This window comes from Mustela lutreola, chromosome 14 (genome assembly GCF_030435805.1).
Source record: "Mustela lutreola isolate mMusLut2 chromosome 14, mMusLut2.pri, whole genome shotgun sequence".
Classification (NCBI taxonomy): Eukaryota; Metazoa; Chordata; class Mammalia; order Carnivora; family Mustelidae; genus Mustela; species Mustela lutreola.
In genome coordinates this window covers 41923066-41940225 of record NC_081303.1, presented here as the reverse complement: position 1 = coordinate 41940225, position 17160 = coordinate 41923066, and the positions used below count along the sequence as shown (strand labels likewise).

The 17160-nt window shown below is 52.1% G+C and overlaps 1 protein-coding gene across 1 annotated transcript in view; it reads right to left on the bottom strand.

Moving 5' to 3' along the window:
* The window catches only part of PLXNA2 (plexin A2), a 212660-nt gene that overhangs the window by 34965 nt on the left and 160535 nt on the right, over window positions 1-17160 (bottom strand). The window contains exon 13 of the mRNA XM_059146058.1: window positions 4800-4951. Coding sequence (XP_059002041.1) covers window positions 4800-4951 — 152 coding nt within the window. The remainder of the gene's footprint in view (window positions 1-4799; window positions 4952-17160) is intronic.

The window sequence follows — 17160 nt, the reverse complement described above, 5'->3', positions numbered from 1 at the left end:
ACACGGAAGGATACGCTCCCTTCCCTTTCTCCGTGAATAAATAAATTAATTACAAACCCAGAAAAAAGACAATTGTGATGATCCATTAGTATTTTACACATAACTGTCCTCTTAAACCTCATTAGCAGAGCATTCGAGAAGCTTAATTTAAGGTACCACATGTGGTTATTTTCATGCTGCTGCCTGCTTGGAGTCACAAATCTCTCACCCTGTTTCCTGGGCCCTAGTGCCTGCCCCTGGTTGGTGCAGGGTCCCCGCCAGCCTGCAAACCATCCCCTGTGCTCTCAAGGGGCCTGACAGGAGACTCTGTCATCTACTGCAGGGGAAGAGGAGGACACATAAGAGCGGGGGAGCACATAAATCTCTCTCCCTCTCTTCTAACCAGGGCCCTCTTGTTCCTTACTCGCTCTTCCCCTACTCTGTGCTCGAGTCATCCTCCAGAAGACGGGAGGAGGAAATCATGGCAGGTTTGATGTCCTGGAGAAAGGAAATAGGAGGACATGTGAAAGTCCGGGGCATGTTTTTGATTCCTCGGTCCCAAGGGTCCACCTAGAAGAGGACAAGGCCTCGAAGGGACTGTTCAGCTGTCTCCGTAGGGAGTTAGCAAGGGGCTGGAGCCTTTTAGCACACTGTCTTTTCTAGAACATTTTCTCACTCAGGGCTTATGTCGCAAGAGAGAAGCTTCTCATATGAAGGACCTGGGAGAGGAGGGGTGGATGGGAGATGAGCTCCTCCCAAGCGTCCCAGGCCAAGCGACAGTCATTGGTTCTGACGGCCCCACCTGGGAGGGCATGACGCAGGTGCAAGGGCTGGGCTGCAGCGAGGTGTATGTCCTCCCTGCCTTCACACTGCACCTGACACTTTTCCCCGCCTCCTCTCCCCGAGGTTAATTTCATCCTGCTGTGGGGAGCGGGCAGTGGGCAGCTGTGGGCCATAGGAGAGGGTCTGGGCTGGAAGGGAAGAACTGGGTGAGAATCCTAAGGAGTCAGCATGCGGAAGAACCCCAATGGCCTCTAACCCTTCTTCCATTCCTGGGATGCGATGCTTGTGCCAAAGGATGGAGGGGCATTCTTGAGTGCATCGGTCATAGGTACGTGTTCTCGGAGCCCAGGGACAGAGGAAGGTAAAAGAAGAAGCAAGGGTAGCTGCAGGAAGTAGAAAGGCTTATATGGAGGAATGAGGGTCGGGACAAAACAGATTCAGGACGGTAATAAGAGTAAGAGTGAGAATTTACGGAGCTGTGATTGGGGCAGACACTGCACAAGACAGGGTCTCGTGGCATCTCAGGCTCTCCTCCAAGGCGCGTCTTATCATTTCCGTTTTATGGGCAATGACACTCAGGCTCAGAGAGGCCAAGTAACTCATCCATGGTCACAATGGCTGAGCCACGATTCAAATCCAGGGCAGCCTGCCTCCAAAGCTTGTGCCTTTGACCATTCTGTTTCACTGCTTCTAGGATTAATGGAACGCCTTCCATGTGTTTTGGGGTGAGGGTAGGTAGACATGGCAGAAACGCGAGGGAGCAGATGAGGTTGTTGGGGGTGTGGGGAGATGGGGGGGTAGGGTGGGGAAGTGCCACCTGATTTCCCAAGACTCTGTGAGCTGGCTACCCATGCTCCCTACCTTCCTGGGTGTGGATGATCCCAGGCTGCAGTGTGAGCACCACTGCCTCCTTCAAGCCTTCCAAGTTGGCAAGGTTCCTGTGGTTGGATTTCTGGGGGCCTTCTGCCTTCCCGGCCTCCTCCTGGTGTATCTGGTGGCTCTAGGCTTCCTACATCTCATAAGGAGACCATAGCTGAGGATGCCTAAACTTTTTCCTTGCAGAATGAGGAGCCTGACCAATAAGCACCCGGCTTCAACATTTGGAGGTTCAACTCCTTCCTGGTTGAGAGGGAGCATCTGGAGACACATGTGTGACACCCACAGGCTCTCTGATGGTAGGAGGGGCAGTTCTGTGGGGCAGAGCGTTTACTGCTCTGACATCCTGAGGACCAGGATGCAGATGTATCTGCAACAGATGCAACTGTAGAGAACATCCAGTTCTCCATTCTCCAGATGAGACATTTGAGGATCTGGGAGCAAAGTGATTTGCCCAAAGTCACCCAGCTCACCAACAGCTAAGTTCCTGGGCCCTAGTCCAAGGTGCTCACCCCCATACCGTACCACACCCCCCAGCCTGGCAGAGACGGTGCCTTTCTCCCCCTGAGTGTACACTCCTGTGGTGAGAGCCCAGGCAGGAACATCCAGCCAGCCAGGCCTGGGTTCACAGGTACAGCAGAGGAGGCAGGAGGAAGGCAGGGGGTCTGAGGACCCTGGCGGAGTCCCTCTTGCATTGTCCCTGTCCCTGGAGGGGCAGACTTTAAGCCTCTACCTGCATTGTATCACCTGAAACATGTCCTATTATGGAATCGGCGGGCCCTTCACAGACAGGTGGGTGCTGATTGCAGGACTAAGTGGGACCCTTTAACCAACATTAACCTAATTGCTGAGTGATAGATGGAATGGCACAAGCATATGGTGAGCCATTACTGTGCCCGCTAATCCTGCCCGCACCCGGGACACTGTGCTGGCCCGTTTAGCCAAATTCATCTCTCCCAGACATCTGTAACGATTGTGCCTGCTGCTCGCTGCCTCGGATGGAGGCTTAAATGATGTTCACAAACTCTGAAACCTTGAGAGTGGCGATGACCCTGGCATGGTGGGGAAGCAGGGCTGCCCCAGCTGAGGTGCAGAGAGGGCTTGCTCCCTCCTGTCCGCCTGGCACCCCAGAAGAAGGAGGTTTTCTAGGGTGCCCGGCCACTGGCCTCAGCCGGGACCCCAGGTGACCAGTCGCCTCCCTGGGCTCTCCTCACCTCCTCACTTCTCATGTCTCTCAGCACTTTCTCCCTCGCGGCCCTGAGTGAGGGTGGTGCCTTTGATTTCAAAGACAGAATACTGCCGCCCATTCCTAGGGCACACCGTAGTGTCCGTTTCTGCATCTTACTGAAAGTCTCCCAACCCCGTGCAGTGGAATCATGACTTCCATCAGGCTGAGGAAGGTCAGAGAGATCAGATAGTCTGCTGAGGTCTCAGACCTGGTGAGCAAAGCAGCTGGGACTTAGACCACCTATGAATTCCAAATCCCATGAGATCTCTGTGTCCAGCTGCTCAAGAGTTTGTACTTCTCAGCTCAAAGCCTTACCCGGCGGCCCCCCAGACTTTCTCCTTTGGAGCCCTGTGGCATCTCACCAAGCTGGACACTTGGCCTGTGTCCAGAGGTGCAAGGCGGCCCTTGAGGCCAAGGCGGATTCGGTGTCAGTGGGACCGAGTGTCTAGCCCAGCCCAGCAGGATGCTGACCTGGAAGGACTCTGTCCTGCCTCCTGTCCCAGATGCTTTCACCTTTTCTTCTGGCTCCTCTCCCTCACCTCTCTCCTGGAGACCCAGCCAGCCTTTCCTCTGAGATTCAGTCCTTGCAGAGACAAGATTGTCAGGGGAGGATCTCGTCTGAAGGATCAGAATAGCTCCTTCCTGTCCCCACTTGTGGGGGCGAGCAGACCTCCATGTGGTCCTCAGAGTTTGCGAATTCACTCCTCTGACTCTGACCCTACTCTGGGCCATGTCAGGATCATGGGCCCTGACCCCATAGGCCACTCTCTGATGGATCATGGGATCGTCAGACCACTCTTGTCCAGGAGCCTTGCCCCATCGCTCTTAGGACACAGGAGAGACCTGGAGGAGAAGTCAGGGGCCTCAGGTTCCCGCTCTGCCTCCGACACTTGTGCACAGAGTGGACTGGGGAAGTCCTTCCACTTCTCCAAGCCTTTGGCTTTCTCCTGCTTTGTCAAGGGCGATAGCAACATCTATCTCTCAGAGTCCCTCCCAATTAAAGTGAGATAATGGATGAGAAAGGGCAAGTACTGACAGAAAATAAAGTGATGTCATTTTCCTGGTTGTTACGGGAGGCTGGCTCTGGGGACGTCAGGGGGAGGAGCCTGGGGCTCCAGGAGGTGGAGCTAAGGGAGAGAAGCCCCTCCCACAACCCCCACTCTGGCGAGGGCTCCTAGCACCCCTGGTCCAGCTGTGTTCTCAATGGAACCAGGGTGACCTGACTCCACTTTACCTGACAAATCATGCAGAATGCTCCGGCTGCTCCCCCTCGCTGTCCCTTGTTGGGTAGGAAGCCTCCCTCCTGCCAAACTCCCGCCCCCAGCTTTGTGCCCAGCTCCTGCCCTCCTGCTCCGACTCCACAGCGGTCACCACTGCCAAATGAACGCCCCAAATTGGAACATATGTCACTCCTGGAGCCCCGTTCGCCTGTCCGCTGCTACACGCCTATTTTCTAATTTCCAGCTGACATTTCCCTTAGTGAAATAAATGAATTTGCTCCGGCGGAGGCCCTGCTCGGATTAAGCTGCTGTCAGAACCCCATGAGCCAAACAAATTGTTGCTCGCAGCCCACCGAGCGGGATGCATTCCAATGGGGGCTGGCAGGGGATGGGCCAGGGAGACCCAGGAGGAGCCTGGGCTGGTTGGGAACATGGCTCAGTCACCACTGGCCAGGCGAAGACGGAATGAGGGGCAGCGTCGTGCGGGGACCTCGGAGGCCTCAGGAGCCAGGGAACGGGGCATCGCAGAGGGTATGAGCCTTCGGGAGAGGAGGAGGGGTAGAAGAGGGCTCTGGGCAGGCTTCTGGGGGCAGGGTCCACGGGAGGAAAGGAATGCGAGGGAATCCTGGAGACATCCCAGGGAAGGGAATGGGAGAGTCCCCACCCTGAAGCTGCATGGGGAAAAGGGCGGGGCCAGAGCGCGCTGGACTCACTGCTCAGCGATGATGTAATCCCCCGGCAGGGGGGTGCAGGGCACCCCAGCCACCTGCACGTGGTGGGCGATCTCAGAGAAGTCCAGGCCCAGGTTCACGCCATGGATCGTCACTCGAGTCCCTCCTTCAGGTGGTCCAGACACCGTCAAGATCTGCGGGAGGGAAATGGGATCACAAACCTGCGGGGCCACAGGGGAGAGGCAGCAGGGTCCTCACCGTGCCCAGAGGGAGGCTGCAGGACCCTTGCACACCTGGAATCTGGGGGAACGGAGCATGTTTCCTTTATTTATTGTAGCCTATCTAGGCTCCTGACATCATCTCGTTTTATATGACTTCCTTGGATCCTGAGGTCATTAATTCATTCATGCATTCATTTACTTAAAAAAAAAAAAAATTATCAGCAAGGCCTGTATGAAAACCCTCCTTTGAGATATGTCTCTAATTCACAAGCTGTCAGATTGTCATCAAGTCACCTAATCTCTTGAAACCTCAGTGCTTAGTTGTGAAGGTGGGGATAATCTTCTCTACCAGGCTGGCGGGTAAAGGGCTTTGTCATTGTTCTGTGCTATTATTGCCCCTCCCGCCTGCTAGACGCTGTGGGGGTTACAATGGCGAATAGTCCGGAAATCAGGAAATTTGCCCTCAAGGAACTTCTGGTCAAGGAGGAAGAGATAAAGGAAGCTTTAAATAACACTGATGCGGGGCACACAGTGATAAGATCGATTCAGAGGAAAGCTGTGGGAGCCCAGAGGAGTCCAAGATTAGGAATTGCTTTGCGGGTATGGTGAAAGATGCAAAGTGTGTTTGACATTGTGCGGCAAAATAAAATAAAATAAAATAAAATAAAATAAAATAAAATAAAAAAAACAATCCCATGATGCCTGCTGGAACCATGAAAAAAAAAAACAAAAAACAAAAAACTTCAGGATTTCCAAATTTTGCTGGCTTCTCATTAGCAAAAATCATTCCGTTAGTTCCTAATTCAGTCACCAAATGTTGTCTCATTTTGCTTTGACCCAACAGGAAAAGATATCAAGCTCTCTCAAGGTGTAAACCTCTGTCTGAGATTAGATAAGGCTCTTGGAAAAATGCAGCTCCTTGGTATGGAACAGATAGAGAGCCCAGGGAATAAGTTCATCCTTTGTGGTCCATACTTATCTGAAGCAGGAGGAAGTTAGAAGTCAAGCGAATCACTGGAAGCAGGCTCAGGGTATCTTACGGTAAGATTCTTGTCCAACCTATATGTACAACTGTAAAAAAGTCTGAAGCTCTTTTCACTACACCATAAGAAAGGCAAGACCAGGTGGGAGGGAGGGGTGGAGAGAGGGAAGGGTGGCTTGGTCAAGGCCAAGGCCACCAAAGTCTCCTAAATGAAGCTGCAGCCTAGGACCTTCTGCCCCTGGGTCCCGCTGGGAGCCTCCCTTTAACCCTATACATACTGGCAGGGCATCCAGTGGGCAATGGAGTCAAATGTGTCCCAGGGCAGAGATGATAGATCAGTATAGGTGAAATGCTGCAGAGGGTTCTGGAAACTCTTCCCTCTTTCCTGCTCCCCAGAGGGGCAGTGAGATCTTCCTGTGATGTGAGCACTATGACTTGTGCAAACAACTTGACCATGGATGCCCAGGTGATGGTGGGCAGAGAAGAGAGGTTGGTGGGGAGGAGGCCTGGAACAGGCCTCCTTCCCCACCGGGCTGACTCCTGGGATCTCATCAAGTTGGCTGCAAAGCCAGGACTGGAACTCAGTCCGCCTGACCCCATCCTCTTTTGCAAGTCTTACATTGCGTGGTTTCCTTTCCTCCTTGACGGGAGTAGGCCATGAGCTCTCTCATCTGGGGCCTCATTTCACCCAAGTCACCTAGTCTGAGGCTCTCCATTCCTTCTCTGGGAATAAAATATCCCACCCTCTGAATAAAACTAAATGATTCATGAACTGAATCAAGAGAAGGAGAGTGGAGTTGGCTTGGAGGCATTTCTGTGTTGGGTGTGAGTTGGAGTAGCAGAACAATGCAGAGAGAAAAGAGCTGGCCTGAGGAAGCAGTAACCCCACAGCTTTCCTGTGTGTGTGTGTGGGGGGGGGGCAGAATCTAAAAATAACCCATAGGGGATCTTGGCTGTCACACTCCTCCCCTGGAACCTGGGCCCCCTTGGCTCTGCTAGACAGACCCTTGTTAATGAGGAACAGGGAAGGGGATGCCTCTGTGCCCCTGCAGGAGACATCAGTCAGAAGGAATTTGCTTTGAGCAAATTCAAGTGCCCGGTTCTCCTTTGATCCAGGACTGAGCTCCACAGGCCCCTCCTGCCCCTCCCCCAGTTACCTGGATGACAGGAACCCACCTACCAAATGGAACTGACAAAACTGTGGTGATCGCTTTGCTCTCCTTCCCCCACTTTTATTTTTAAAAATACATTCTTTTGCTCGCTGCAGTTAATTACAACCTTTCAGAAAAACTGTGAAACGAAATCTTTCTGGAATGCCTAAAAATATTTCCATCTCGCAGGTAGCATGTGGGGATTGTGCTGTGGATATATACAGCGTTGGCAGGCTCTGCAAAGCAGCTTCCTTCAGCTGGCGAGTCATCGCAGCGTCCCCTTCTGACATTCAAGGGTGGGGTCTGAGACATGACTGTCCCTGGGAGGGGCCGCAGGGTCCATCTGCCAGCCCAGAGCTGAGCAGAAGCATAAGCCAGCTTGCGTGTCGCATAAGCCAGCATATTGTTTACAGAAGAAAGACTTTTTTTTTTTTTTTAAATTGTTAGCAAGTGTTGCAGTCTTGGCATGAAGACATGTGCAAAGAGATAGCTAGTTTGGGGTGTGGAGACGCCAGCCGATCACTTGTAAGCTAACTAACAGCTGCTGGAATCTAAACCTGGAGAACCAGAGTCCTCAGGGGTCATTGGAGAAGGCCTGGGGGATGCTGGGGCCCTGGGGGTCTTCTTTCCCACACAGCACGAGCTCCGTGCTATCCTGCCGGCACCTGGGGTAGGTGGCAAAGGAGTTTGGGGTCGAGGCATTAAGCAACCACCGTGCAGGCCCAGTGCTTACGAGGGACCCAGCTTACGTCTTCCTTGCTTAAAACAAAACTGATGTGTAAAAGTCAAGATTTCCCAAACACAGCTGAGGAGGTGAGGATTTGATTTGCGAAAGGATTCCCCAGGTCTCCATTACCGATGACTTCCAAATCTATATCGTCTGCTCCGACCTCTCTCCTGAGCGCCATATCCATATATCCAATTGCTCCTGGACATCTCTGCTTCCACAGGTATGTCCCTCAGGCCCCTCACTTTTCACCGTGTCTGAAAATGAACTCTTAATTTTTCCTCCTTCCACTCCCAACCTGATTATCCTCCCAGATTCTCTTTCAAGGTTAACGGCATCACTGTGCCCCCAGCCAGGACCCTTGCAAGCACCTTCACCTGTCTCCTTTCCCTCACCTACCTACCATGTACAATAAATAACAGTCACCTGGCACTAGCAGATCTTATTCCCCGGCATCTTCTGAATGTGTGCCCCGCTCTGTGTTCCCGGGCGGCGATAAGCAGCTCTCACTCGCACTAACTGCAAGGTGGTCCAATGTTAGAGCTAACTTCCACTTGCCACCGGCTGACCTCCATGAACGCACCCTTGGCCAGGTGACTAGTCGCTTGCTCGGAAAACCTTTAATGGCTCTGACCACGGACAAAGCAAATTCCCTCATTCCTGGCCTGGCACGCGTCCTTCAAGTTCTTCTTCTTCTTCTATTTATTTTTTTTTTTAAGATTTTATTTATCTGAGAAATAGAGCATGACAGGGAGTAGCATACTTCACCCCAACCCCCCCCCCACCCTGAGCAGAAGGCCCGATGCGGGACTAGATCCTAGGACCCCAAGATCATGACCCAAGACGAAGGCAGACGCTTAAGGGACTGAGCCACCCAGGCGCCCCTCATCCTTCAAGTTCTGATCTTTGTTACTTCTTCAGCTACATCTGCTATCTTATACTATGTCCTCCATGTTCTACCCAGATGCCAGCTATTCCTGCCAGCGGTTCCTGCCCACGCATAGCACTTTAACCATCTCCATGCCTTTGCTTCATGTGTGCTCTCCCCAGTTTAAAATCAGAGTGAGTCAAGGTGGAAGTCTGGGCTCAGGGTGCAAAGGAACAGAGAAAGGTATCCTGTAAGACACATTCCCTAACACCTGAGGGCTTCCAGGTAGCTCAGAGAATAATGGCCTTGAGGTCTGAGCAATGGCGTGGAGTGGTAAAACCCCAGGACCAAGTATCAGGGAGAAGCTATAGAGGGGGGGCTTTATGGAAAAGGACTTACTCTCCAGAAAGAGAGTGAACAGGATCTTTTAGGATGCCACTTCAGAGCAGACAGCAGTGGGATTCCACATCCACCCTAGAGATGGCCCACAAGCAATCCTAAAAGCAACATTAGATTCTGGGTGCTGTGTGTAGCATCTGTGAAGCTTGGTTCTCTTGGAAGAAGGACATAGGTCTATAACGATCAACTTGATGGAGTTCCCTGCTTGCAGAACTACAAGGAGGACCTTTCCGATCAGGAAGAAGTTCTGGGGCTTCAGGGAAGGGGAGAGCTAGCCTCCTGCAGGGGTGAGAGTGAGAGGGCAGGATGAGAGTTATGTAGACCACCCCCACTGACTGACAGAGGGGAACCAAGGCAGGGGAGGGATGGTGGCCAGCTCCACGTGTCCTGGCCTCCAGTTCAGAAGGCCCTTGCTGCTGGCTGCTCTGGGAGAGGGAAGAGAGCCCACCGGGGACCCGGGGAGCACCTGCAGCAGGAAGACAGCAAGACAAGAGCCTGAATGTCCGCTCTACCACATGTGAGCAACATGACCTTCAATCTCAGGGCCCTTATCAGAAAGCAGATAACAATACTTCCTTCCCAGGGACGTTCTGAAGGTTAAGGAAGACAACACTGGAAAGTCCCTAACAGGACAGTGGGTTAGAGAGCAGGTCTGGACAGCTGGCAGTTTCCTCTCCCGTGTTCCCCCTGCACCTGTGCCTTCCCAGATCATGAAGATATGGGATGGTGGAGTGGCAGGGAGTTTATAGAGGCTGGCAGTCTTTCTGTTTCTCTGGAAGGAGGACACAGGGACCGGGGAACGTAGACGCAGACGTGACTGGGGGTAGAGAGCGCTGCCCACGGGCTGACTAGAGAAAACCTGAGAGGCATCCTACAGCCTGAGCCTGTCCATGCTGCCGAGGACGGGAACTTGGCTTTGGGGGATTCTGGGCCCTGTGCGGAAGCATACTCTGAGCCAGACATCACCCTTTCACCCAGAATAAATTTGGGAGGACACTGGCCCTGTCTAAAATGGTCTTCATTCTTTCCTCCCTCCTTTCTAGCCATTTCTTTTTCCCTTGGCAATTAGCCATTCTGGGGTAGGCAAAGCATCACACAATGAACTCAATGAATATGCTTCCAGGAAAGTAATTCTGAATGAGACACCCACACAAACAAACGGTTTGACAGTCTGGGATGTGGATGAGTGTGTGTGAGTGTGTGTAGTGAGGGTGTGCAGAGAGGGGGAGGGGAGCTGAACCCGTGTGAAATCAGCTGCGATCTTTAGATATTGATCATTTCAGCCCCATGCTACTCAGCACGTACTCTCTGTGGACCAGAAATCTATCGAACTTCTCTGTGGATCTCAAAAGCAGGGGATGAGGTAGAGAAGTGCCCAGAAGCAGCTGCTGTTGCTGGGGGTGAGGGGAAGAGGGCTACGGCACTCCTGTGTTCTGTGCTGACTCCCGCTGTGCCCTCCCCGACCCACCTCCCCAGGGCTCAGGTTCAGCTCTCTCCTGTACAGCATGTGCTCCTGGGGAGAGCTAAGGGTCCACAGGGCTATAGGATCTAAAGGCCAGGTGCATTTGACAGGCTTCTCCCCGCACTGGCCAGACATGTCCACTGACCAAGGCCTACCTCTCCTACAAGCCTCTGCTAAGGCTTTCTCCCCCGTGAGGCTTTCTCTGACCCCCTGGGGCAGATTTCATAGCACCTGCTCCCACACTCCCACTGCCTTTAGTGAATGCCCCGAGAAAGTCATGGGCACGCCAGGTTGTAAACCGCTTCTTTTCTCAATAAGATAATTACTATCTTGGGACAGAGACATCTCACTTTTGCTTAGCGACCTGATACTTAGCACACTGCCTGGAACACAGCAGCCCTGCGTAAGTATCCCCAGGTCTTTACTGCTGGGAAACGCTGGTCCCAACCAGATCGCAGAGCAAACTGTGTTCTCTAAAGACAGCGGGGGGATGGGTGTGTTCTCAAACTGTGTTCTCTAGGGACCGGTCCATGTGTGGTTCGGGTGCAATGCAGTATTGCAACAACCAAATCTCAAGAAATTCCGCTGCGCTTGCTCTCAAGTTTCATTGAAGTGCACTTCTGGTGTGATCCCTCATTGAACAGATGAGTGAACACCTGCCTCCTTGTCAGACGCCTTCCAGGTATGGAAGACAGCAGCGAAGCCGCCCTGGCCTGGCTTCTGCCATTCTGTTAGACTTTTGTCGGAAGATCTTGTTTTCCAGACCCTTCAATCATTTCAGATGCTCTTCTCTGGACCCTGGGGCTTCCAGGCATCCTCTGAGAGTCTAATGACCCAAAAGAAGCTTGTGGCTGGTACACAGGCCTGTTTGAAGTACAGTAAATGGCGCCCATGCAATGACTTCCCGCTGCTTGTCACACATACCATGATACTTAGCACACTGCCTGGAACACCATGGACCCGGCCAGCCCAGGGCAAGTCCCAGAGGGAGGCTAAACCCTACATCTTGTCTCCAGGTCCATTTTTTCTCTTTTTCTCCCTCCCTGGGGTCCCTTCCCCTATTTAGGTACCTCTCACCCTACTAGTCTCTTCTCCTGCAAGAAACCTTTATTTGCATCATTGTGGGAACTTGTGTTATGACCCTGCCCCAAGAGCACTGGCTTTTTAGTGGACTGTAAAATAAAACATTTGTCTATATGCAGCCTTTGTAAGAATAATGTGGGAAATGGGTTACAGCAGAGGCCTCAGTCCAGCAGCCCTATGCCCTCCCCAGAAGCAGTCACTGGTGGTGCCCAGGTGTATAGGTGGGTAGCCCATGTCTGGCTGGGACTTTTTATCAGCTCATCCTATGCCTAGATGGGTGAGAAGTAGGATGTGGGATGAGGCTGGCCTGTGCTGATGGTAGGGGACTAACTAGTCTCCTGCTGGGTCCTCTCCAAGCCTCCTCGAGCCTCTTATGGGAACCACTTCTCCATCTCCTGAGACCCCACCTGCCAGCCATGCAGTCCCACGGAGTCCCGCTGAGCTCCTGGGCACCCCCGCCAGACCTGGGCTCCTGCCAGACTGTGTCGTATCTGTTTTCCACCGTGGGCGCTGTGACCTGGAAAGCAGCCGCCGTGATGCTACACTCGCCCTGATTCTTGCAGTCACTAATTGAACAGTTCGGAGGGAACTGTGCCACAAAGCCGCCCAAGGGCGGGAGCAGATGCGGCCCATTAATTACAGCTGGGGAGCTCCGGCGGGCTTCACCCAGGAGAGGAGCGCTCGAGGTGCCCCAGGCCCAGGGGCCCGGCAGCCTGGGGAGTGCTGCCCAGGGCCCCTCCTGGGACTTGGGCGGAGCCTTGGAGGGTAGTGTAGGGGGCTCCTGCAGGGTAGGGGCCCAAGGGGTCAGAGGAGGGCTGCTCCTTGGTGGAGGCCTCACGAGGCCCGGCTTCCATCCTAGTGAAGCTGGCTTCCTTGGGTCACAGCTCCTGCCCGATAGACATGGTGGGAGGGAAGACAGACACTGAACAGTGGCCCCTGTTACTGAAGATTCTGATAACGCTGCCTGCCATCATTTATTTCATTTCCTCTATCATCGCATATTCTCATACCATTTCATTAGGTACTTATCATGAACTAGGAATTTTGCCAAGGGCTTTACATATTCTATCCCACTTAGGGCTCAAAACAAGCTTCGAGGGAGGTCCTATTGTAATTTCCTTGTTACAGATGCAGAATAGCACCCAGAGAGGTTAAGTAATTTGCTCAAGGTTACACAGTGAGCGGCAGAGCCCACCAGGTCCCCCTAACCTGTGCTTCCAGCCTCCACAAGACGCTGCCTGAGTTGACCTCCTCTTGCCCTGGAAAAGACCCCTTGTTCATCAGCTGGGAGAACTCATAACCTAGTCGACTTGTGGGTTTCCCTCTGCTCAGGTTCCCCCAGCCCCTCTCCCAGGGCTAAGGCCAGAATGTGCGACTTTCCAAGAATCTCTGCCATTGGCATTGCTGGTCTCTGCCATGTCTCTGATCTTCTCCACTTCCCCCACCCCCTCTCTGTCCCCATTCCCCCTGTGGATGTCCACACACCCGCCTTGGCCTTGCCCTCTGGTCATCTCTGCCTGTGCTCGTCCAGTCTGATGCCTGGAGCAGGGACGACTGGTTTTCTTTCCTTCTCGGTGGTAGGCTGGAAGAGCGCTCTGTGCCGGCACCTTCCCCCACTCCGACCCTATGGGCTGAGAATTCTGGTTTCCTAAGTGAGCCCGTGAAAGAGATGAGGGATAGTGTACAGGTCACATGTGGGGCTCTAGAGTCAAGTAGCTGCGGGTTAACTCCTGGTTCTAAAACTTACTAGTGGGGTGTCTTCGATAACATTGTCACCCCTCATTGTGCCTTGGTTGCCTCATCTGTAAAATGGGGCTAATGATCCTGGTAGTACCACCCTCATCAAGGATGTTAGAAGGTCTACATGAGATGACATGGCTGCTAAAAGCAGTTCTGGGTGCCCAGTGAGCACTTGGTGAAAGGTAGATACAATATTTCTTATTACGAGTTTATGGTGAAGAAGTCCAGGCAGAAACCAGGCTAGCTGAAATCCAGAAGACAAGTGGCTGGTGTCGAGATGGCTCAGCACGGCTGCCTCTCTGATGGGCCTGTCCAGCTCCTTCCATGGCTCCAGCAGGAGGTCAGCACCCTACACAGGCTTCCTAAGAGCACCTGGGACAGACTGACATCAAAGCCTCCCAGAGCAGCCAAGGGAGGGGAGCCCAGAGAAGGTGCTCCAGGACAGACACCCCGCAGCTGATGGACAGGTTCTGTAGTAAAAACTTCTGTGCCTGAGACTGGGATCACGCCCTGAGTGCCCGACCCCCAATCAGGACCAGCCAGGGAGGACAAGCTGCCAGTACTGGGGCAGCTAATCTTCTTCTGACTCAGCCACTTAGTCCCTCCCTGCTGGCTGGAGCTCTCCTGACTTCAGAAGGCAGAGGCGCCAACTCTGTGCCTGCACATTCTGATGCCATCCTGATACTTGGCCAGAGACACCTGGAGGCTGGCTGGGTGCACAATGGCAAATGGTCACATTCGTTTCCACTTTGGGCGTGTATGTGTATGAGCACAAGTGTGCAGGCAAGTGTGCACACTCTTCAAGGTGGGCTAGAGCCTAGCGCACGCGCTCTGCGGGGATCTCTGGCCCTGGTGGCACCAGCTCTCCTACCCGGCGTGAGTCCTTGCTGGCTCTGTCTTAGCTGATAGTACATTCAAAATCTAATTGTTATCTCAGCAGAGTAACTCCATTATTCATTCTGACACCATCCCCCGTTAGCTGTTTGTTGCAGTGATGTTATATTAATGAGGCCTGCAAATAAATGAACGGGAGATCAGAGTGCTGACTTGTTTCTCAGGAAAGCTGGCTGACATATTTATTTATTTGTTGGGAACTTTGCAGTGAGTCTTTCTGGCCCTGGGCAGGTGGCTTTTGGCCTCTCCTGCAGAGATCTGGTGCAGCCTTACGGATAAATACTTGTAAATATTCAACTCCCCGAACAATTTCACAAATGCATTCACAACCGAGAGAATCCGGGAAAGAAAAAAAAAATCTACTTTCAATTATTTGGGCAAATGGAGAGCAGACGGAATGCAAGAGCAGTGGATCATCTCCAACAAATATTGTATCAACTATTATTTTTGCTTGGTTTTAGAGAGCGATGCACATGGTTTTCCACATTTGGTTTTCTCTTCCAGTTACACATACCTAAGATAGTATTAAAGAGAATTTATGTTCCCTGAGCATCAACTAGTAAGGGACTGGGCAAGTTAATGACATTGAAAAATTCATAAAGTAAAATCTACAATGGGGTCGATGGAGAGATGATTGTAAAACCGGCTGCACTACAGCTTGGCATCAGTGCAGTCAGAAACACAGGTGAGCTCAGAAACGCACAGGAATATTTTTTGGTACCCCAAGGTTGATAGGTTCCTGGCCAATCCCTGAGGACCCCAACCCTGGAGATTTGCCCTTGCATTTCAAGTCCACTTTGCTTACTCTTCCCTCTGGTCTCTAGCATCACTGCAGGTGTGAGCTACATAGGCCCCATCCTCTGGGCTCAGATTCAGCTCAGATGCTTAAAAAGAATGAACCACCACGCTCTGTAAATTCCAACTTCGATCTCAACCCCATCATCCCATTGACAGACACAATCAGAAACTCACCAGATCAAGTCTGATAACTCTAATCAACATACATAATTAAAGTAACATCTATCCTATAGATAAGAAGGGGGTTACCCTAAGTTTAAACACACCCAAAATGCTCCTCCTGTTCCCCCTTCACTCATAGGAGTTAAGTGTAGACTTAATTATGTCTAGGAAGTCAGGTAAAGGTTACCTTAAAGCTCAATATAAAGGGTGTGTCAATGCTTCCAGCTTTTCTGGCCTCCCCTGGGACCTTCCAGAAGAATTCTGATCCTGGGCACAGATATTTTTGGTACACTTACAGTGGAGTGAGGTGGAAAAGTGTATGGCCAGAGAAAACTCCTCCATCCCTCTGACCAAGAGAGCTAGCATGGTATTGTGGGGTGAGTCTACATTCTGGAGTCAGAAGGCCCTGGTTTTGAATTCATTCCGCCACTAACGAATTGGGTGACTCTGGGCAAATTATTTACTTTCCAAAGCATTATTTACTTTCTCCTCAACTCTTAAATGAAGATAATTCTGGGCATCTTGCAGGATTGTTAGGTTGGGTAGGTGTGCAAAGGTCCTGGTGCACAGGAGAGTGTGGCTGTTATTGTGAACACTCCCAGAACTAGGATGGGGCTCACGTCTGTTCATGTCCCCGGCCTGAGGTAAGTGTCCTCATTAGGTGTCAAGACCAGGATCCCTGCTGTAGTCTTCCTTCTACACAGAAGACAACAGAAAAGCATGTAGATGAGAAGTCTCTGTCCTAGGTCCTTGGGATGAAGCAGAATGGCCTGGTGGGCAAGCAGATTCCAGCCTCCTCCAGGTGGCCTATGTTCAGGGATAGGCTGGGATTTTGCAGTGACACTGCACCTCCTGCCTCTCCTCCCAGAACTAACTTATCTACGTGATAACTTCCAAGCCTAGCACAACAACTGGCATGCAGTAGTCACTTATTAAACGAATATTTATTTGTTGCAACGCTCTGTTATGGGTTGAATTTTATCCTCCTCAAATTCGTATGTGAAAGCCCTAATTCCCATTACCTCAGGATGTGACCTATTTGGAGAGAGGTGCGATTCCAGAGGTCATCGAGTTAAAATGAGGTCATTAGTGTGGGGGCTTATGCAATATGACTGGAATCCTTCTTTAGACAAACAAACAAGCAAACAAAAATCAGAGACAGACATAGGAAGGAATGTCACGCAGTGATGAAGACAGCACATCTACCAGCCCAGGAATGCCAAGACTGCAGCTCTGGCACGGAACAGATCCTCCTCGTGGCCCTTGGAAGGCCCCATCCTGCAGACGCCTGGATCCGGGACTTGCAGCCTCCGGCACGGCGAGACAACACAGAGCTCTTGTTTAAACCCGCTCCGATGGTTGTTTTATGTCACCGCAACCTACGCTGACCAACACAGTCACTCTGAGTGGAGATCTCTGTCGTGGGAGCTCTAGAGCCCCTCGACCCTTCCTACGTTTTCCTCCCCAGTTACATATTCGGTCTCCTTTTCCTTTCTGCCAATGCTGCCCCTTCCCAGCTCGTCAGAAAATGTTGCTGCTGGGCTTTCCTTTCTAGTGGGTGGTTTGTGCCATCTTCCTCTTTGAGATCCTAGCAGTTCTGGAAGCACAGCAGCGTGAAGGGACAGGCATCTCGCGGCCTCTCTGAAGCTCTGCACGTCTCTTGTCCCCATGGTGGAACAGGTGACACGTGCACAGACACAGGCGTGAGAGCTAGAATGGGAGCAGCCTAGGATGCCCCCCATGGGGGACAGCATCGTTATCACACCACGGGCTGGCTGAGAAGGAGCAGACGGTGAGTCCTGAGGGGGGTTCCAACCTGCAGTTTACGCCGACTGAGAAATTCTTACATTGGCTGTAAGACTTGTCCTCAGTGGAGCTGCCCTAGGAGGTAGGTCTCTAGGGGTGGGCTTAGTTGC